We start from the raw sequence: 23,215 nt of genomic DNA, 5'->3' as shown, positions 1-23,215 counted from the left end.
ACTTCCCTGCCTGTTGCTCTGTGCCAGGCTCACTGCATGACCTACTTTTCCAGACTCCTCATCGATAGGCCTTCATGCTGAGCCCAGCTGTCAAAGTTTTGAATTAATTGCCAGCTTAGACTGTGTGTCTTCACTTCTCCAGTCTTCTCTGACTCGTAGGCTCTGTACTCACATCCTTGCCAGACTCTGTCCCCTATAGGTAAACCCGCCTGCCTGCCAGCCCCTGCCTGACCCCAACCTCTGCTTCGCCCTTGGAACACAGTACATCCAAAATTGTTGAAGTCATGGATGAATGGATAGATGTCTTAAGTTTTGTATGACTTCTGGCCCTAAATCCATTCCTTCACCCCACTACAGTCCAGGAAATGTTGATAGCAAAGAAATATTCGAAAATGCTTAGAGAAATATTTGTTAAAGAAAAACAAATCATTAAAGGAAAGTTAACACGTGAGATAGTGGAAACATGAAAGAAATACATGCACCTAGACTACCAACCTTACCTTCCAAGGAAGCATTTAGGGAACGTGGTCAGTTTTCTTTTCCTGTCTTTGATCAGATTTCCTTGTTTGCACATCATCTTATAAAGTTTCTCACCCTGTTCAGAGATCATTACCCAGGTGTCTTGCTCCATTCCTAATTTTAAACCTATCAGAAATGAAACAAAGGACAGGTACTGAAAGTCTCCTCACTCACCCATGCCTTCATTAAACAAACATTTATTTCACGTCTACCACATGCAGGGGATTGCAGACACAGCGCTCCATACGCTAGGGCCCTGATTTTCAAGCTCTTGGGATACCAAGGAGACAGTCAAGACAGGATCTCGAGGGCCATATAGCACCTTGTGTAAATTGTGCCCAAAGGCACATGGTTTGGCCACTGGAGGAAGAGCAGCTGTACCTCAAGCTCCCTGCACCCCTTCTGCAGAATTAGATCGGCACAAGTGGACCGGCTAGCCCTGGAAACAGCCTTAAAGGAGAAACTGTGATACAATAAAGGCATATTCAGAGGATCTTGCCTCTACACAGAAATATTAAGAAAGGTTTCAGGGGCGCCTGGGTGGCTTGGTCGGTTAAGCGTCCGACTTCGGCTCAGGTCATGATCTCGCGGTCCGTGAGTTCGGGCCCTGCGTCGGGCTCTGTGCTGACAGCTCAGAGCCTGGAGCCTGTTTCCGACTCTGTGTCTCCCTCTCTCTCTGACCCTCCCCCATTCATGCTCTGTCTCTCTCTGTCTCAAAAATAAATAAACGTTAAAAAAAAAAAATTTAAACAAAAAAAAAAAAAAAAAAAAAAGAAAGGTTTCACAGAAGACCAATGTTTAAAAGCAGAGGGGTGAACGGTATTTCCAGAGAGAAAGAGAGTTAACAAGAGCTACCTAAGGTGAAGCAACACAGGGGCACAGCTCCAGGCCCTACATGAGAGGACAGGACACACTGGCAAGTTAGTTAGGGACCTTGCTCAACTGCAGTTTCCATATACTTCATCCCTGAGGTATCAGGGAAGCATGTAAGGGTTTCCACCAGAGGGAGGGGTAAAGCAGGGCAGGACAGGAAAGAAAGTTTTCTTGCTTCAGAAACAAAGCTCAGATGACAATACAGGAACAAAGTGAAGGGGGCAGGGTTTAAAAAGAGGGAGACCATTAGGAGGAAGCCTCAAAAATTCAGGCAAGTTGAACCCTGAAGACAATAGCAGGGGCTACAGGGCAAAGAGAATGATGCTGAGACATATCTAGGGAGCAATACTGATAGGATACAGCAAAGGGTTAAATGCAGGCACGATGGAGAAAAGAGAGATCAGGACGCCTTCTAGGCTTTTGACCTGAGAGCCTGGAACTGGAGAGTGGGGGGTTAGACGCATTTCTGAAAAAGGGATTCAGATAAGGAGGCATCCAATACTGTGCATATTGAATTTGGACGTTCAGGTAGAGTCCAGGAGTCAGCAGAACACATGCGTATGAAGCTCAGGAGAGATGGACCAGTGGCAGTGTAGATGTTGATGTGGATCTGTTGGGAACAGGTAACCCAGGCAAGGAGCTATCTTAGCAGAGAGCAGTGTCAAAGCTGAAAGCCTGAGAACGCCCACAATCTGGGACGTTTGGACGGGACTGACAAACTGTTGCAGAAGAAGAAATACTTGAATTATTTTTAGTTTTCTGGCTACAAATTTTCTTATGAAAATTTTATTTTTACAATGGAGGGGCAATTACCACTTGTCAGTAATAGGGAATACTCCATCAAGAATAGAGCCTGTTCACATAAACAAATTTATACAACATGCTTATTTGCTTGCTTTTCTTTCTTTCTCTCTCCTTTCCTTCCTCCCTTCCTTTTTCACCTTAGGTTTACCTGTATGCACAGCCATTCTGAAAAAATAAATAAAGGTTCAACTTGATGAAAAATTTATTTTACCTTTTAAATGACTTGCTATGCTATTTGAATTGATTGCTGGATTCAACAAAACGGAAAGAATCAGCTATTTGGTATTCACAATCTATGTTTTAAATTTTTCTAACTAGTTCTCCATCCAAGATCAATCAAAGGAGTTAAGTATTTGAAAATGCTTTGGAAATGCTCATATAAATGTGTGCTATGAATATTTTAATCGAAATAGGAGCTTTGTATGTTCTTCAAGGAAAAATTTCTGAAGATCGAAGAAAGGGTTCTTTGTGCTTCAAAATTTCATCAGCAATGGGATATTTTATTCCTAAGTCTCTGGGAAAAGGAATACATACTGTCTTGTTTCTTATCAATTATTGGGTAAAGAAATTAGTAGTAACACAAGCATTTCTATTTCTTAGCTGAATTAAAGGAATGTGCGTAATTGCAGATAAACGTCACACAATTGAATACTGCCAGATCAAGTGCCTTTTGCGAATCTTGCTAAAAACGTGAAGCAATTTCAAACCAGGCCTCCTCATGTGAACAAACTCCTTATTGGCTTGCATTATAGTCAACAGCATTGTAAAAAGTTAATGTATATCCCAAGTGCTTTATTCTATAATTAGGACACTAGCATATTTGGTCTAGAGATTTTCACTGTACTGTTACATATATAGAGAACAACTGTTGGAGGCCCTACAACACTGCCTTATACTATGGAAGTTTGTCTCTTACAGGAAAACTCTGAGATGATGCTTTAGAAATGGCGAGGATAAGGTGCAAAGAAAATTTAACAACTTTTAAAGCAAACGAAACTATTTGCTGTAGACTGAATGTTTGCATGCCTCCCAAATTCATATGTTCAAACCTGACATCTAATTGTGCTGGTGTTAGGAGGTAAGGTGTTTGGGAAATGATTAGGTCATGAGAGTGGAGTCCTCATGAATGAGATTAATGGCCTTATCGACAAGACCCCAGAGAGATCTGCTGCCCTGCTGTTATGTGAGGACACAGTGAAGAGATGGCCATCTAGGAACTGGAAAATTGCTCTTACCAGACACCAGATCTTGGGCTCCTAGCCTCCAGAACTGTGAGTTATAAATTTCTGTTGTTTATAAGCCACCTAGTCTGTGGTATCCGTCATAGCAGCCTCAACAGACTAACATAATATTTAAAAGACACTGCTGGCCACAATATAATTATTTCACTAACTATACAAGGTTTTTCTTTTCTTTCAGTGATAATATTAGAAGTATCCATAAAGTATTTTAGCATGGATCTTACCTCACTTGGAAAATCCAGGTGAACATCACACACCTTTTTACTTTCTCATAATTTCTGCCCATTGTCTGCTTTCTTCCTAAGTTAGAATTGTCACAAAAGTGTAATAGTGGCCAATTCATACACCCACCTTTTCTCCGTTCTCTTTCTTTCAAAATAGCTTCAAACCATTCGTGCTTCTCTTCAGGTGTTTTTGCCATGCACACGAACCATTTATTTTTTGCTGTGTTATGTATTTTCCATCCATTGATAACAATGTGTCCACTACTATGGAAATCAGCTGGAAATTAATGGGGGTAAAGGTGAACAACAAATATAATATATAAATTATATCAACACAACCATTCAATTCACAGAAGTTCCAACACCATTGAGTTCTTAAAAGTATCTTCGCTTTAAATGTGTGAAATGAAGAACATAAAAATAAAAAATCAAATGTTTGTATATTAAATGCAGTTAGTGCTCAGGAATAAAACACTTCTAACTCTTAATATTAATATATTACATGAAATTAAACATCTGAAGTATTAACATTCCTTTCCTCTATGTCCAAAAATATTGTTAAAGTTCCTAAAGCAATAAAACAAGAACGTTTAAAAGAATTTTCATCTCAATAATCAAATATCCAAGGTGTCAGATTCATTTTGCCTTTCTAATACTCATTTGAAATATCATTCTAGCTTTCAAAAGCAAAGTATATCCCCACTGAACAATTTTCAGCTGTTTCATGAACCACACAGGAAGAATCAGAACAAATCAATGGAACATACCAAGAGCACATTTACCTAATCTTTAATAAATGGAAAGGTACAAATAAAGGTCAATCCATTATCCTTGCTCATGAAAACCTGAAAAATGTGCACTCTTTAAAACCACATCATTCCATATAGGGAGAAGAAATTTTTCTTTGAGTATGAATTCACATTGTCTTTTTTTAGCTCTCCCCATCATTTTGGCTACACTGTCATGCTAGATTTGAAAATGTCAACAGGAAACCCTCTACGGCAGTTCTGCCTAATAGCAGGTAGGGAATAGTGATGTTACTTGTATCCAGCATTTACTGGCATGACAGTCTGCAAAGCAAAGATTTCAAAATGAAAAAACATATGACAAAGGCCTGAGTCAGCACCTGCACCAATTTAAAGTGACACTTTTCATTCATCTCCCTGACAGTCACTAAATAGTAATGGTGGGTGGACAGGAGGTGAGACACAAAACGTTAAAGGTGGTTTAGAGAAATAACTTTGTGGCACTGTACTTGTTTTCTGTTTCTTTGTTTTTTCTCAAATGGCCTTATTTTATTTGGTGAGGTCTGAGTAGAGGCAGACATGATGCCCGTAGTCTTTTTAGCTCCAAAATCACCACAATGTATCTGCGACCAGATTGACTATTCCAAAAATGCATTCTCAAATGATTCTGTATATTGAGGGTCTTTAAAAATTCCAACTTATAGTGGGGCGCCTGGGTGGCCCAGTCAGTTAAGCTTCAGCTCAGGTCATGGTCTCGCGATTTGAATTCGAGCCCCACATCTGATTCGTCATTGACAGTGCAGAGTCTGTTTGGAATTCTCTCTCTTTCCCTCTGTATCTCTGCCCCACCCCTGCTTGCTTTCTCTCTCTCTCTCTCTCTCTCTCTCTCTCTCTCTCTCTCTCTCTCAAAATAGATAATAAACTTTAAAAAATTCCAGGTTATACTTGAGCCAGGAGAGAATTATGTTAGATATTACTCTATAATATAATATATATGTTATAATATATATACGATATATGTGTGCCTGTGTGTGCCATAATCCTGTTAATAATAACAATTTCTGATAAAATAAGGATTCAAATGGCAGAAGATTTCCCCCATCAGGAAATTGCCATATGTTTTATTTTTATTTTATTATGTTTATTTATTTTGAGAAAGGGAGAGAGAGAGAGAGAGAGCGCAGGGGAGGGGCAGGGGAGGGGCAGAGAGAGAGGGAAACACAGAATCCAAAGCAAGTTCCAGGCTCTGAGCTATCAGTGCAGAGCCTCACGAGGGGTTTGAATCCCTAAGCCGTGAAATCAGGATCTGGGCCGAAGTTGAATGCTCAACCAACTGAGCCATCCAGGCGCCCTGCCATCTGTTTTGAAAAGGAATTTGTGTACTTTTCTTCTTATCTTTACATATTTAGTTCATGTTCATATCCTATATAAAGTAGCAGAACTTTTTAATACATGTCACATAAATATCAATGGAATTAGTAAGGAAGTAAAAATTATTAGTTCATAATTATACCATAATCCCTTGTTACTACTTATAAAAATAACCAACTGAGAAAATAGGATAAATTGGTGGGAAAAAAAGATCAAGTTGCACATGTCCACATAGACCCCCCTCCCCGCATGGGTCACTTTACAGGGCCAATATCAGAAACAAGCATAGGCTTTTCACACTCTCCCTTCTTCCACAATCAGACTGAGATCAGCTAAGAGAACCCAGCACTGCAGCCTAAAAGACCCCACATTCCCACTAATGATATTACCCTTTAGCCACACCCCAGGTAAAGAAAATCACCATAGCCACATGTAACCTGTAGTAATAAAATATTGGGCTTACTTTAAAAGGAACATGGTGTATTCTTTCCACAGACCACAGAGGAACACAAGTTCATCTACCAGGGTGATGCTCTGACCCTACACACCACGTGCCCTGGGACAGACACCTCTGCAACCTGGGTGTTCCTTCCTTCCCTCCCTCGACTGTTTGAGTCTGGCACTGCTCTCTTCACACCCTGCTGACTCTTCCTTCAACATTTTTCATCAGGCCATTCCTTACTTCAAAAACCTTTGTTATCTCCCCAATGAATCAGGGGAAAACATAGAGGATTGCTTTAGCGCTTCTCTTTAAACTGACCCCTACAGAACAATGCCATTTTCCACTGTGTTCCCCTGTGGCCCTGCCACTGTTTGCTGCTTTCCTCCTCCTTGTGCTGTGACTTCTCACCTGTTCTCTAGGCTGAGGCTCTCATCAAGCCACCAGCCCTGCTCTCTGCCTCAGCAACTCTTTCTTCTCTTTAAAGTGTACCCGCATCTTCCATGAAGCCTTGCCTAAGCACTACTACCTGTGCATTCAAACTTCCCTTAGAAAATGTATGACTGAACTCAAAACCAGACAGGTCAGCAAATGATTGCATGTGGCTATTGTTTCATGTACAGAAAGCAAGACTGTTAATTGACTGTAAAATCTACTATGTCAAACGATAGGTACATCTCTGTTCCAATATAATATTTTGAAGGAAGAGCTTATGTCACCTAATAAATTAAAATGAAAGGATAATGTCACTTTTTAAAGTTTATGTGCTAACTACTATCACACTAATTTTAAAAATCATAAATAATTTTAAACATATATACAAATATGTGAGTACATACATATGTATATACATACATATGTATCAAAATGTAGTATAAATATAATGATATCAGTTACCAAATTATCAGTGTTATACAAAATAAGCAATTGATTCTCATTTATTTCAAAAGAAATATATGATGTATTTAGTGATATATAAATGGCTTCATAATTTCAATCACAGCACATTTCTCAATAACTTCATTCTTTTTTTTTATAATTTTAAAAAATATTTATTTATTTTTGAGAGAGAGAGAGAAACAGACTGCAAGCGGGGAGGGGGGAGGGGCAGAGAGAGAGGGAGACACAGAATCCAAAGCAGGTTCCAGGCTCTGAGCTGTCAGCACAGAGCCTGAAGTGGGGCTCGAACTCACAAACCACGAGATCATGATCTGAGCTGAAGTCAGCGTTCAACCAACTGAGCCACCCAGGCACCCCCCAATAACTTCACTCTAAACAATAAATTTGAATTGAACTTATTTATAAAGAACAGCCACATAAAGATCATGGAAAAGCCTAGCAGTGCTTTTCCTTAGTAGAAATTTAAAAATATTGTTTTTACTGAAAGAACATTAATGGCAAGTGCAGGAATTTTCACTTATATTTATATCTAAAATATAATTCTACAGGAAGTGTTAAAAAGGAATGGAAAATTGTCATTCATTAAGTGTAGAATATCCAAATTCAAGTCTCCAGGCACTGATGTTTTTCCAAAAAGAGAAAAATCCAAGGGGCAGCCGAGAACAACTCACTAATTACTTTGAAGCTATACAGTTTGCAAATTCCTCACTCTTAATCCAGCATAGTTTTACATAATGAGATGAGGTTTTGCTAAAACTGATACTACTATAACTCTCAGTGGAAATGCTGATATCCTTTCAATAGCATGAGTTTTAATGAGATGGAAGCTAGCCAAGTACCATATACTCAGGCTATGAAACAGAAGAAACTGCCAGAAAATATTATTCAAAACATCAAGAAACTGATGTCTAAACAATGTATTTAACTCTTATGCTGGTGATCAACAGTGTGAATGCATAAATTTTTAAGAGAAATTTTAAAAATTAAAAACTGAGAACAGGGGCGCCTGGGTGGCGCAGTCGGTTAAGCGTCCGACTTCAGCCAGGTCACGATCTCGCGGTCCGTGAGTTCGAGCCCCGCGTCGGGCTCTGGGCTGATGGCTCGGAGCCTGGAGCCTGTTTCCGATTCTGTGTCTCCCTCTCTCTCTGCCCCTCCCCCGTTCATGCTCTGTCTGTCTCTCTCTGTCCCAAAAATAAATAAAAAACGTTGAAAAAAAAATTTAAAAAAAAAACAAAAAACTGAGAACAAACTGAGGGTTGATGCGGAGTGGGAGGGAGGGGAGGGTGGGTGATGGGTATTGAGGAGGGCACCTGTTGGGATGAGCACTGGGTGTTGTATGGAAACCAATTTGACAATAAATTTCATATTAAAAAAATTATAATGCACTTACATTATGAATATTTAATGTTGAGAAAATTAGTTTTTGGAATAAATCTTTGATTTTATCAAATAATAGAAGAAAATTTTCTGGCATCCAAAATAGCATTAGCCATTACTTATGGCAAAAAGTTAAAAGTTTAAAAAAAAAAAAGAGGTTCGAGGGATGCCTAGGTGGCTCAGTTGGTTAAGTATCTAACTCTTGATTTCAGGTCAGGTCATGATCTCACGATTCATGAGATCAAGCCCCGCACCAGGCTGCACGCTGACAGCACGGAGCCTGCTTGGGATCCTCTCTGTCTCTGTCTCTCTCTGCCCTGCTTGAGAACTTTCTCTCTCAAAATAAATAAATAAACTTTAAAAAAAAGAGAGAGTCTGATTTTTCCTTTTGAAACTAAAAATAGCTCCCCTGACCTTTTTTTTTTAATTCTCAAGAACACTCCTTTAAATTAATAACATATTGAAAATGTAAGTGTATCAGGAAAGAACTCTTATACTCTTAGTCTTTTCAACATTGTAAAGTTATCCTACTTTTTAATTAAGAATGTATTCAATTCAGGGGCGCCTGGGTGGCTCAGTCAGTTAAGCGTCCGACTTCGGCTCAGGTCACGATCTCGCGGTCCGTGAGTTCGAGCCCCGCGTCAGGCTCTGGGCTGATGGCTCAGAGCCTGGAGCCTGTTTCCGATTCTGTGTCTCCCTCTCTCTCTGCCCCTCCCCCGTTCATGCTCTGTCTCTCTCTGTCTCAAAAATAAATAAACGTTAAAAAAAAAATTAAAAAAAAAAAAAAGAATGTATTCAATTCAGGTTACACAACAATAAATACGGCTGAAAAGGTAACTATGGTTTATCTATTTGACTATTAAGCAACAATAAATATTATGTTATGTGGTGATAAGACATGAAGATAAAAAGATGACTATAATTCACATAATGATTTTATTTAATTGAAAAAAGGATATAAAACTAGAGTTCATGTTTTTAAACATTTTGAAAATCTATGCATAAAAAGAAAAATTGAAGGAAGTATTAAAATTCTTTTACTTCTCTTTATATTTTCAACTTTTTGTTATTTTCAAATTTTTTTTTTTAAGTTTATTTATTTAGAGAGAGAGAGTGCGTGAGAGAGCAGCGGAAGGGCAGACACCGAGGGAGAAGGAGAGAATCTTAAGTAGGCTCCACACTCAGTGCAGAGCCTAACATGGGGCTTGATCCCATGACCCCATGACCATGACCCAAGTCAAAACCGAGTCAGATGCTCAACCGAGCCACCCAAGCACCCCCAAAATTTTCTTTAATAAGCAAAATTTAATTTCAAAAAACCCAATGTGTTCAATATCTTTGAATGGTTTCAAATATTTATATAAAAAATGGTAGCTGAAACTCTCTTTAAAAATCCTGTTCACTTTCAGGAACACCTTAAAGAATAAAAATTCTGCATCTTACCTAATTCAGATTTGACTACTGTCCTGCAATCTATGGTTTGCCCAACATTGAACTACAGATCACATTTTCTAAAGGTCACCATTCTTGCCCTTTGTCCAACTACACAAATAAACTTGTTCTTAAGAAAGAATTTACAGGGGCGCCTGGGTGGCGCAGCCGGTTAAGCGTCTGACTTCAGCTCAGGTCACGATCTCGCGATCTCGTGGTCCATGAGTTTGAGCCCCGCATTGGGCTCTGGGCTGATGGCTCAGAGCCTGGAGCTTGCTTCTGATTCTGTGTCTCCCTCTCTCTCTGCTCCTCCCCCGTTCATGCTCTGTCTCTCTCTCTGTCTCAAAAATAAACGTTAAAAAAAAAAAATTAAAGGGGCGCCTGGGTGGCTCAGTCAGTTAAGCATCCGACTTCAGCTCAGGTCATGATCTCGCGGTCCGTGAGTTCGAGCCCCGCATCGGGCTCTGGGCTGATGGCCCAGAGCCTGGAGCCTGCTTCTGATTCTGCGTCTCCCTCTCTCTCTGCCCCTCCCCCGTTCATGCTCTGTCTCTCTCTGTCTCAAAAATAAATAAACATTAAAAAAAAAAATTAAAAAAGAAAAAAGAAAGAATTTACAAATGATCTGGTATACTTTTTTTAAATATTTATTAAATGTTTTCTTATTTATTTTTGAAAGAGAGAGAAAGAGACAGCACACAGGGAAGGGGGGCAGAGAAAGAGGGGGATAGAGGATCTGAAGCAGGCTCTGGGCTAACAGCAGAGAGCCCGAGGCGGAGCTCTAACTTGTGAACTATGAGAGCACAAACTGACCCAAATTCAGATGCTTAACTGACTGAGCCACCCAGGTGCTCCTGGGGCTACGTTTTGAATGAATTTCCAAGAATATACTATGAAAATTACAAAGAAATTTAACTGTAGAAAGTTTGACAGTTTTCCTACATAGCTCTTAAGCTGGATACTTTTTATAAATCATGTTTAAACTGATATACTCATAAACAAAGAAGAGGAATTAAATTAGAGGAATCCCCCAGGGGCACTTGTGTGGCTCAGTCGGTCAAGTGGCCAACTCTTGACTTCAGCTCAGGTCATGATGTCATGGTTCATGTGATGGAACCCCATGTCGGGCTCTGCTGACAGTGCAGAGCCTGCTTGGGATTCTTTCTCTCTCTCTGTCTCTGTCTCTGTCTCTGTCTCTCTCTCTCACTTTATCTCTTTCCCTCTCTCTCTACAACACTCCCCTACTCACTCACTCACTCTTTCTCTCTCTCTCTCTCTCTCTCCCAAAATAAATAAATAAACATTTAAAAAAAATTAGAATTCACCCAAATGAAGTTGGATCTAGAGAATGGTGGAATGGAGGGGCACCTGGGTGGCTCAGTCAGTTAAGCATCAGACTTTGGCTCAGGTCATGATCTCATGTTTGTGAGTCTGAGCCCCACATTTGGCTCTGTGCTAACAGCTCAGAGCCTGGAGCCTGCTTCAGATTCTGTCTCCCTCTCTCTGCCCCTCCTCAGCTCACACACACACTCTCTCTCTCTCTCTCAAAAATACATAAACATTAAAAAAAATTAAAACTATAGAGAATGGTGGAATGGAAATCTGGCCACATACTCAATGGCTACCATCTTTGTTGAACATAAGAAGTAATGGATAATGCAGATATATTAAAACAAATACACAGATTTTTACATTTCTGCATGTCTTATCATCATTGCCGTAATTTTTTTGTATTCTGAGATATAACTGATATAATCCAACTCATTAAACATTATAAATAAAAGTAGAATCATGTTTATTTTTCAAAAGATTTCAGATGGTTACACATTGGCTAAAAGCTTAGTCTCATTCCAAATGCAATTACTTCTGCAAGTTTTGAGCTAAATTAGCGCAAATGGTTGTCTGATGGAGGCCCTTAGAAAAGAAAAGCATTTTACTTATAACTAGAGTATACAAAAATACCTAGTATTTCTACAATATATTCAAATAGATGGAGCATTTAAATTTTCATCGAAATTTCTAAGCATGCTTAAAAATACATCTTGATTAATTAATTTTTATTATTTATACCACAATATGGTATCGTTGTTGTTTGTTTCTGGTTTTGGCAATGAACACAAAAGCCTGATGGTATTTGCCATCCCTTACTGAATTTATCCAGGGTCCTAGCGTGGGAAGAACTTGGTATACAGACACTGATCAGCTCTGCTGAGATCTATCAGCATCAGAGCTCCCATTTATAAGTATAAAGTAAGAACACTTAGGGGCACCTGGGTGGCTCAGTGGTTAAGCGTCTGACTTCAGCTCAGGTCATGATCTCACGGTTCGTGAGTTCGAGTTCTGCGTCAGGCTCTGTGCTGACAGCTCACAGCCTGGAGCCTGCTTCCGATTCTGTGTCTCCCTCTCTCTCTGCCCTTCCCCCTACTCACGCTCTGTCCCTCTCTATCAAAAAATGAATAAATGTTAAAAAAAATTTTTTTAAAAAGAACACTTAAAACCTGAGCTCATCAAAAATAGAGATTCCATGATGGAAATGACCAAGAAAACAGGAAAGGAAAAAGTTGGTGCAGCACCCAGACTGTCTCTCAAAACAAACAACCAAAGTCAATCTCTACACATTAATGCCTTATCTCTTCATTGCTCTCCAGTTGGTCCCTATAGATTTAAAATTCATATGGAGTCATTGCTCCATGTTTCTCAAGGTATGGCCACAGGCACCTGAGAAACCGCACTCCAGTCCCAGCTCCATACTAAACAGCTGGGTAAAAGTGGATGAGTTAGTTCTTAAGTGTGACCTGGTTTCCATCATCTGAAATGCTACCAGGGTATATGAGTTGATCTTCAAGATCCTATTCATCTTCAGAAATTCTATTTTTAAATTTCCATGTCCTGGCTGAGGACACATACTCCCCCAAAAGACCTAGTACACACACTTATGAGAAAACCAAATTTTCTTTGCAGGAAGCAAAGGGAAGGTATCCAGCTGGAGCCTAAAATGTCTTTAAGTGACGTTGTAGCAAGTATTTGCAGCCAAATTTCAGCAACATGCTGCATATGTATGTTTAAGGGGGAAACAAAACCTTAACTGAATAATACAAAGTGTAATTAATTTCTTCATCATATTTCAATGAATCCTGAGCCTTGGATGTGTCAAGGCTGTCATGATCTGTCATTAGACACTTTATCACTAATATTAGTCTTCCCTACTAATTTGTATTTACCAGGGTCTGAGGCCTTGTTTCTATAATGCCCCTGTCCCTCAGGTGCTGAGGTCCTGAAGGTGAAAATCTTACCAATGCTAAAAGAACTTTTTCATGGGGTTGAATCCAAAGACAATTTGCATTAAAGCTCCATCACCCCACATAGGCTCACCCCCATATACCTATCTGACACAGATACGCTGAAGATGCTATTTTATGCCCATGCCTCCAAAGGCCCTGGGCTCCTTCCATTTCTTTATCTTATGCCCCAATTTCCCATAGCATAGTAATCATTATCAAAATTCAACACAGTTTACCAAAATTCACTTAGATTACCAATGCAGATGGCACAAATGGAGACAACCACACCATCTGGGAGAGAGGAAAGGAAGTGAGACACAGGAGCTTTATGAAGAAAACAAAGAGAAGGCTGAAGCAACAGGGGACAGGTGGTTCCACCAGGGCAGACGAGGCCAAGAAGGAACAGAGTAGAGCTTTGAGTGTGCCTTTCCCTGCCTTACTTCTTCCGACCTCAAGTACGTGGGCTTTTGGATATTCTCTTGAGCAACAGGGTTACTGAAGTGAGAGAGCTGTTCACATTTTAGACCGGCAACTTCCTAATGTCACTAGTCTCTTTTCAAAGCATTAAAATGAATTAATGCCACCTTATAAAAATACGGTGGGGGTGCCTGGGTGGCTCAGTCGGTTAAGCGTCTGACTTTGGTTCCGGTCACGATCTCATGGTTACTGAGTTCAGGTCCCGCATTGGGCTCTGCGCTGACCATACGGAGCCTGCTTGGGATTCTCTGTCTCCCTCTCTCTCTGCCCCTCCCTGACTCGCTATCTGTCTCAAAAATAAATAAATAAATAAACATCAAAAATTTTGAAAAAATAAATATTGTGCACATCCTGCCAAGGAAAGATAGCCTACTAGGTCCCACATGTGAGAATGTATTTGCACCTGTATTATAGAAAGGGATTTTTAGCTGTGCCACCTGTCAGACAGCTCCACACTCCATCTCTCCCCTAGTCCATGAGGAACCTCACCACAAGACGACTTAGTTCCCAGGCAGTACACCTGAGTTTTGCTCATTGCATGTCCCTCCCCCCTTACCTGAAACAATCATGCTTTACTATTTTATATTCTGGACAATTTTTAGGATACTGACAATGGGATAGAGAAATGGCACACAGGTGAGCACTTTTGAAAATTTGCACCCCTGCAAAGGATAAACATTCTTCTCCCCTCTGGGACTAAAAGATGGTAACAAAGGTATGTGGTAGAGGGGAGCTGACCTGTGCCCCAATCCCAGTTTAAATGAAGTATTATACAGAACACTTCTGCATATGGGAATTAAAGTCATTTAGCAACAATTAATATATGTTATTTCATCGTGTCTTTTTCTCCTAGAAGCATATCTTTGAAATCTAATTAAAATCATCGGGGGAAAATGTGATCCAATTTCCTGAACATTCATATTATAGACTAGTACATAACCACATAATGGGATCCATATATTTTTTCAAATAAAAATAATTTATGTAACTTCATTTTATTTAATGTTTGTGACTGTGATTTCACGGACTTACTTATCAATGTCTGTACCTTCAGATCTGCAGAGCAAAAATGTACCATCTATAAGTAATAAAGTACTTAAAATGAGCATTTAAAATACACAAACCACCTTCATCCACAACTTTTCTCTGTAAGAAAATTGACATGTTTCTACACACAACGGCTATCTAGCTAAAACGAATCTAGGGTTTTATATATTATATTGTAGAATACAATATATTACATGAAATATATATTATACAATAGAATATATGAAAAAAATCACATATATACTTATAAAAGATAGTGTAACTTAAAAAGAAAATAAATTCATTCATTATTTTCTGCACTCATGCTGGCTATACCAGGAAATATGAGTGCATATGTCACTCCTACTCAGCAATTTCTTTGTATCTCTGTGTTGAATGCTAGTGTATTTCGGCCAAATATAATTTTCCACTTTGACAAGAATCCTCTTCTTCCTTATCAAGCCTTTCTCCTCCAACTGCTCTACCTCAAAAAGTTTTCCTAAGCTCTAATGTACCGCAAAAGAAGTATTCAGGTGAGAAGTTTGTCTTATGAGGGAGTTGGCGTCTCATTTTAAAATCACTAATTACCTACCTGTGCCATCGTCCACGTTCTCCACTTCCATCACCTCTGTATTGATTCGGCCACGAAAAAGGTACCGATGTCCATCTGTAGATGCCTTGCTATTCTTCAACCGTCTTGTGGTGGAATGAAATCACAAAAATTTTGTTACTAAACTTAATAAAAAACAGTATTGAAGCAATATAACTTAAGCTAGTCTTAAAAAAAAAAACAGACATTGATGCAATCAATGACACCAAATGTTAGGCTCTTGGTGTTTGTTTTTTATTTGTGTCCTCCCATTCATAATAGCACTGGTTGCTTTACAAGTTGAAACTTATAGACTAGTGTTTTAAAATAAATGGAAGTTATTGGGGCATCTGGGTGGCTCAGTCAGGTAAGCGTCTGACTCTTGATTTCGGCTCAGGTCACGATCTCATGGTTTGTGAGATCGAGCCCCGCATGGGGCTCTGTGCTGACACATTGGGCCTGCTTGGGATTCCTCTCCCTCTCTCCTGCTCCTCCCCCATGCTCTCTCTCTCAAAAAAAAAAAAAAAAAATTAAATAATTTAGATAAATGGAAGCTTTGGACTAAGAACAGTATACAGGTAGGTGGGTAAATATATATTTTTGCTCAAGTTAGAAATCAAAGGTACCCAATCAAAGTCTGACACACACTAAAAGTTAGTTATTTTAAAACTTCATCTGAGGGTGGGAGGGAGGGGAGGGTGGGTGATGGGTATTGAGGAGGGCACCTTTTGGGATGAGCACTGGGTGTTGTATGGAAACCAATTTCACAATAAATTTCATATATTGAAAAATAAATAAATTAAAAAAATAAATAAATAAAAGAAAAATAAAAAAATAAAAAATAAAAAAATAAAAAATAAAAAATAAAATAAAAAAAAATAAAACTTCATCTGATTTATTTCACTTTCATTTCTCTTTTTTCAGTAACTAGCTGGTAATTTCCACCTGTTCAAGCTCTGGTAAAATTCAGTTAGTACTTATGATCCCTCTGCAAAGAAACGGACTGTGCTGGGAATTCTTAAATTGAGTGTCATCCAGCTGAAAATATTTTCCCTAGATTGTTTTTATGATATGAGAATTGTATGCTTGTTGAGTAAGTCTCTTAATACACTTATAACCCTTTATAAGGGTCTCATTTCTTCTATTTTAAAAAGAAGTTGAAAACATTCCAAAACTTTGTGTATAGTGTGCCTATTACCAGTCTTTAATGCTAAAAAAGCATGTAATACAAAGGTTTACAGGTGAACATTTATCATATGAATTAAGTGGTTAAGTATGTTTGTAATGGAATCACTGAACATTCAGGAGAGTTGACCTTAAAAACTTTTTAAAATTATTCTTTAAATTATTAACTAATTTAATTCTTAAAGAGGAAAGATTCTTCAACCTTGAGTGGGGGAGAGGGGCTAAGGGAGGGAGAGAATCTTAAGCAGGCTCCAAGCTCAGCATGGAGCCCAACATGGGACTCGATCCCAGGACCCTGGGCTCATGACCTAAGCTGAAATCAAGAGTTGGACCCTCAACCAACTGAGCCACCAGGCGCCCCTAAAGAAGAAAGATTCTAAGAAATGATTCAGGAGGATTTAAGAACACCTAGCCACTCAAAAGATTTCAATTAACCTGAACTATTCCATTTGACTCATTGACAAAAGTTTAGCAAATAATTTAATATACTGAAATAATTATTCACTTATTGTGTTATACAGACACATGTGGCAAAAGTGGAGATGTAAATGTTTACCAGCTTCAATGTCCCTCTCCTCCTCTCTCCTACAGTTAGAGATCAGTCCTGAAGTGTTGAGAGGCAGTGAAGTGCTGAGAAGTGCTGGGCAGGTGCTGAGAGGGGTCACAAGGTGCTGTCATGGTCTCTGAGTTTCTTCCTTGGAAGAGAGTACATCTTCCTGGCTTATCTGTCTAAACTCTCATTAAAACTTAGTAGTCCTTCACCACTAGTAAAGAAACCTAACTAAATACATTAATTAACCTGATTTAGGATTTATTAGTCCCAGATCTTCACCATCTTGCACTCCCATGTTCATTTTGAAAGTGACCTCTGAATGTCCTTTGTGAATAACCTTACATAAATGCTACAATTTAGGGATTCGGGCCAGGCAGTAGGCAAGTTGGCATCAGAGTCAGCCAAGGACAGAGAAGAATGCAGAGCAGACTAATATGCAGGTACCTGAACATTCTCCCAGGTAGGACATAGTATCATGGTGTCTGGTAAAAAAGAATTCCTTGTAAGTTGACACATCATACATTGTTTTAAAAGTTTAATATACTTGGTAACAGTTTTAGTCACAGTCAGAGAACCATGGCATGGAATCATTCACTGGGTCGTATTTTCAAAGTATTAATTTTCTTTGTGATACTGCTGTGAACTCTGTACATGTTTCTATTATTTCTCTTGACCTGCAGATAGTAACACTCAATATGAAATTTCAGTAAGTGTTTGATCAATACTGTAACACTTCACTCAGAGAGATCTTTGGTCCTTTCAGAAGATGGCTCTATTAAAGTATATAGACTGAAAAGCCTCAGGTTTGAAAACAATTTTGTTTTATATTGTAATGTTGACTATTTTGCATATCCCAATTCTATGATTTCCCTCCTAAGTATGTGTTTTAATGGTCACCAGGATACATGTGCAGGAATGTTCATAATAGCAGAAAAACTAAAACCAACAAAGAAAACAAATAAAAATCTAAAGTCCACTGATAGGAGAATAAGTAACTGTTATTAACTTATTGGGATAATATTCATTCTTCTATCAGTGGCTGAGATAATGACCTGAGCCAAGTCAGATGCTTAACCGACTGACTCACCCAGGTGCCCCCAAAACTGCAGGCTTTTAATTTTACAAATGTTTCCTGTTGTTTAGCTATTTAACAATAACAGCCATGAGACCATAAATGACATCATCATTATACACTCAAGTCATGATCTCAGGTTTGTAGGTTTGAGTCCCAAGTCAGGCTCTGTGCTGACAGCTCAGAGTCCAGAGCCTGCTTCGGATTCTGTCTCCCTTTGTCTCTGCCCCTCCCCAGCTCGTGCTCTGTTTCTCTCTGTCTCTCACAAATGCATAAACATTAAAAATGAAAAAGCCTGTGATTTTTAAGCAAATGTCTTCAATGTGTGTATAATGTGGACAAAAACTTTTGCTAATTGTGCAAAAACTTTGGACTTGAAGGCGGGCATATATATAAGTATGAGATCAACTGTAATAAAGAAAAAAGATCTCATTCTCAAATGGATGCCTTTAATAACTGTACCTAGATGGATGTGTTAATTGACTACATGGAGGAAATCCTTTCACGATGTATACCAAATCATAATGCTGTAGAACTAAAATATCCTTCAATTCTATTTGTCAATTATACCTCAGTAAAGCTTGGAAAAAACAACTGCACGTAAACAATTTGAATCACATTACAATTTTTTTTATGGTTTGGTTTTTTGTTTGTTTTGTTTTGTTTTGTTTTTGTTTTTGTTTTTGTTTTTTTGAGACAGAGAGAGACAGAGCATGAGCAGGGGAGGGGCAGAGAGAGAGGGAGACACAGAATCTGAAACAGGCTCCAGGCTCTGAGCTGTCGGCACAGAGCCCGACGCGGGGCTGGAACTCACAGACCGTGAGATCATGACCTGAGCCGAAGTCAGACGCTTAACCGACTGAGCCACCCAGGCGCCCCATATTACAATTTTTTAATGAGTTACGTACACGTAAAATTAACAGTCTTCCTAAAGCCTACTTCTATTCATCTCAATCTTGCTTCAAAACACAAAGAATTTCAGAAAAGCATTCCAAAAAAACCAGACAAGTTTATTTTCATATAGAGTAAAAAGAATTTTTTAAATACTCATTAAGACAGAGATAACGACAATTTAATTATTTTTTTAAACAATTTAATTATCCTTTGACTTTAATCCTAAACTGCTCCGTTTCATCAAGGCACATGGGGTAGTTCTATGTTTTCTCAGTTAATGTCATTATATTTCCCCATTAATGTCTCATACTAGAGAATTCTGATAGCACAGTCCAAAAGGCAAAACAGCCACGTCATCAATGTAGCTGCCAACTTTTCTCAAACTTACACTGGGCATCTTGTTCATTGACTTAGGGAGCCCCGTTTCAAGAGATAAAGAAGGACATTCCCTTAATCTTGCCTCCGTTGGTTTTGAGTTTCTCATTCTCACTTTACCAGAAAATGTTTGGCTATAATTTCCTAATTTCTGAATCTAGAATAAACACTCACTCAAACCCTGCGTTCTCAACCACCTGCTTTACCTTTAAATTTAGAGAAGCCGCTTAGTACTATTTCACTGAAACTAATGTTACCTAGATATGGTTGGGAAGAAGCATATAAATTTCCCAATTAAATGCAGCCCTACTATTTTGCTTAATCAACCTGTAAAACTTTTTGCCAAGAGTTCAAGAAAACATCCTACAAATTAAGCACCTTCTGAAGAAAAATTATATCCATGCTTTAAGACAAGTAGCATTACATCAATAACAAGGATACATAAAATTATTTAAACTAATGGTGGCTAAGCTATACCAGGGACTTGGCTGGGTTTCGTTCATTCGTTTATTCACTTATTTAAGAAATACTTCTTGATTGTCTATTACATGGCAGGTCAGGTCCAGCCTCTGAGGAAATAGCAGAGACTAAGCAGCAAGACAGCTGTTCTCAAGGACTTTACAGTCTAATCTAGTGAAGGTGGCACCAAATAAATAAATAATGAAGAAAACACTAGCAAGAACTTTCTTGATAGAGAATGGCTGGGAGGCTACAGTGGATGGGGTGGTCAGAGAAGATATTTCTGAAAGAGAGATACTTAAGTGAGATCTAAAAGACATGAAGAATCTAGCCAAACAAAACTCAGACGGAAGAGCATCCTGGGAAGAAACAGGCAGGGCAAACGCCCTAAGAAGGAAATGCAAATGGTATAATCAAGGAACAGGAAAAAAAGACATGGGATGAGATGAGGTCAGAGAAGTAGGGAGGGGCTGGGTCATGCAGAAATCTGCAAGCCAGGATAAGGAGTTGCAATTGTATTCCGATGTATTCCGGGAAGCCAATGATAGCTTCAAGATAGGTAATAATGTGCTTTCATTTGCGTTACAAAGGTTGCTCTGGTTTCTGTATAGAGCATAAACTTTAGAGCAGTAAATGAGGACCTGGTGGGACCAGCCACTGTTAGCCAGGGAGGAGACGCTGGTTGACTGGATTAGGATAGATGGAGAGATGTGGGGAGGTTTTCATATGTTTTAAATGCAGAATCGGTAAGATTCCCTAATGGATTACATTTGGGAGGTTGAGGAAAAGAGAGGAACCAAGGTTAACTCCTAGCTTTTGAAATTAGGGAAACCAGTGGATGGGGAAAATTGGGGGAGGAGCACCATTAAGAGAAGAAATCAGGAATTCTATTCCTTCCATGTTGAAAATCTTCACAACCATCACAAGTGAGATACCAAATAGGTAGGAAGGATGAGTCTATAATTCTGGGCTAGAGATTTCTGAGCAAGTCACGTGGAGGTGGGTGGAACAGGAAGCCACAGGATTGAATCAAATCACTAAGGCAGAGTTGATAAATACGATAGAGCAAAGGGAGTGGAAAGCAGAAGCACGCAGCAGGCCAATATTTGACCAATAGAGTGTGATGTTACAAAAGGAAAGAGAAGAAAGTGTTTTAAGAAGGAGGAAGTGCTCATCTACTTCTGCCGAGGAAACACATAAAACAAAGTGACCATGTGATTAGAAAACACAGAGGGGAATGATGACTTTGACAGGAGCAGCTTAGTGAAGCAGTGGGATGCTTAAAATTTAGATTTCAATTTTTATAGCTGTGAGTGTTGACAAAGTAAAGGGATGTCGACAGGACAGGGGCTGCAGGTATAATGAAGGAGAAAATCATTGCAGGTGAAGAGACTATGGGATTTACTGAGGAGATCCTGAGTTCCCAGGAGCACTGAGGAAAAGGTTGAGGCTATGAGACGGATAAATAATTTCTGAACTAGTACTTGTTTATCCCCTTACCTGTGTTTTCTTTTGCAATACACCAAAAGATTATCGAAAAGAAAAAACACCCGTTCTTGAATATTTCCAGAAGAGATTTTCAGTAAGACTCCACACATTAGCATTTCAGTGCAGGTATCGGTAATGTTGGATCCCTAGGTCAGAAAAACAATGCAGAGAAAGCCTGATTATTTAATAGAAACTTTGTGTGTGATTCTTTTTTTCCCTAAAAGTCTGTTTTTATTTTAAGATACAATATATAGACAGGATAAAAGTTCAAACATTATAAATATTTATACACTGGGAATATAAATATTCCCTTCCAGACTCCTCCTCATCAGTTTCACCAGCTACAACCACCTTTAAGAGATTGTGTGCCTCCTTTTAGCTATCTTACACATATGTGCATAAACATGGATGATACATGTCACCTGTGTGCTTTTAAAAGGAGATGATTTCAAATTGATTCATAACATTCATGTCCTGGGGCGCCTGGGTGGCTCAGTCAGTTAAGCATCTGACTTCGATTCAGGTCATGATCTCATGGTTCATGAGTTTGAGCCCCACATCAGGCTCTACGCAGATAGCTCAGAGCCTGGAGCCTGCTTCAGGTTCTGTGTCTCCCTCTCTCTCTCTACCCTCCCCTACTCACACCTGTCTCTCTCTCTCTCAAAAATAAATAAACGTGAAAAAAATTTTTTTAAAAACCCCAAAAACATTCATGTCTCTACTACTCCTTTGCTCCTCCTCTCATTCCCTGGGGTGGGAAAAGAGCTCCGTGGACATATCATAAAGTATATGAAATTCTTCAAATTTTTAGCACGTCCCAATTTATATCTCCTCTCCTAGGATGGACAGGAAGAAAAAAGAAGAAATTAAAAAAACAAAAAAACCTCCCATAGAGCCTTTTACCTTATGAAAGTTAGCACAGGCACACTCATTCATTAAATAAGCCTTCATTGAGTGCACACTAAGGTCATATGATTAGTGACAAAACTGAGTCTTAACACAAGGGCTAACCATTGAGAGGAGCCACAAGATGGACGGGGCCTGAATCATCAAAAGGACAAAGCTACCCACTAAAGTAGAACGCATGCATTGGCTTATTGTGTGAGCTGAGCAGAAACACCTATTTTGAGCCATTATAAATGTCGTAGTCTATTTGTTTCTACAACCTGAACTATCATAACAAATGCACCAAATTGGACAAGAAAGGAAAAAAAAGTTTTCAGTAGATATCTCTAAATTGTGCTCTTTAAAATGAGTGTTTGTTTTAAATATGTCTGGTCTCTTTAAATCTGATGATAAATTTCTTATTCTTTTTAAACTGAATGCTTTAACTTTTATTTTTGATATTTAAAACTCAAAACATTAATTTTAAATTTCCTACTTCCACAATAATCAGTGATACAGTTTTTTCTGATTTATTGTAAAAAGTTTAATTACAATGACAACTCCTATCTACCAATAAGAGACTTTCCAAATGGGAAGTTAAGAGAATGTGATTATGTTGAGTGTCTATATTACAAACACATTTTGTTTTTGCTTTTATGTTTTATTTAAATATTTTTTTTGTTGTTTATTAAGCTTTTTATTTTAATTCTTGGATAGTTACTACACAGTGTTCTACTGGTTTCAGGTGTACAATACAGTGGTTCAGCAATTCCATACCTTACCCAGGGCTCATTGTGCAAGTGCATTCTTAACCCCCTTCACCTATTGCACCCCTCCCCTCTCCCACGTTCCCTCTGGCGACCATCAGTTACACAAACATTTTAAATTTTAGAAAGATCCCTTTCTTCTTTCCTTCCGCCATAAGGGTGGATATATAACTGAAGATCTATCAAAAATGTACACAGTCATATCCTTCAACACGTGATAATTAAGTAAAAACTGTCATCAA

The 23,215-nt window shown here is 38.7% G+C and overlaps 1 protein-coding gene across 5 annotated transcripts in view; it reads right to left on the bottom strand.

Annotated features, from left to right (window-relative positions):
* The window catches only part of PREX2 (phosphatidylinositol-3,4,5-trisphosphate dependent Rac exchange factor 2), a 297,237-nt gene that overhangs the window by 174,977 nt on the left and 99,045 nt on the right, over positions 1–23,215 (bottom strand). For all 5 annotated transcript variants that reach the window (XR_009253713.1, XR_009253712.1, XR_009253711.1 and 2 more), the window contains exons 7-10: positions 21,334–21,467; positions 15,299–15,402; positions 3,789–3,938; positions 501–645 (exon numbers count right to left, since the gene is read on the bottom strand). Coding sequence is in view for 2 of the 5 variants with exons in the window: in XM_058699768.1 (XP_058555751.1) it covers positions 501–645; positions 3,789–3,938; positions 15,299–15,402; positions 21,334–21,467 (533 nt within the window). In the remaining 3 variants the exon portion in view is untranslated. The remainder of the gene's footprint in view (positions 1–500; positions 646–3,788; positions 3,939–15,298; positions 15,403–21,333; positions 21,468–23,215) is intronic.

The sequence above is a fragment of the Neofelis nebulosa genome, chromosome 14 (assembly GCF_028018385.1).
Source record: "Neofelis nebulosa isolate mNeoNeb1 chromosome 14, mNeoNeb1.pri, whole genome shotgun sequence".
Lineage (NCBI taxonomy): Eukaryota > Metazoa > Chordata > Mammalia > Carnivora > Felidae > Neofelis > Neofelis nebulosa.
Note: the sequence above shows the minus strand (reverse complement) of the source record. Positions and strands in the feature narration are given on the sequence as shown.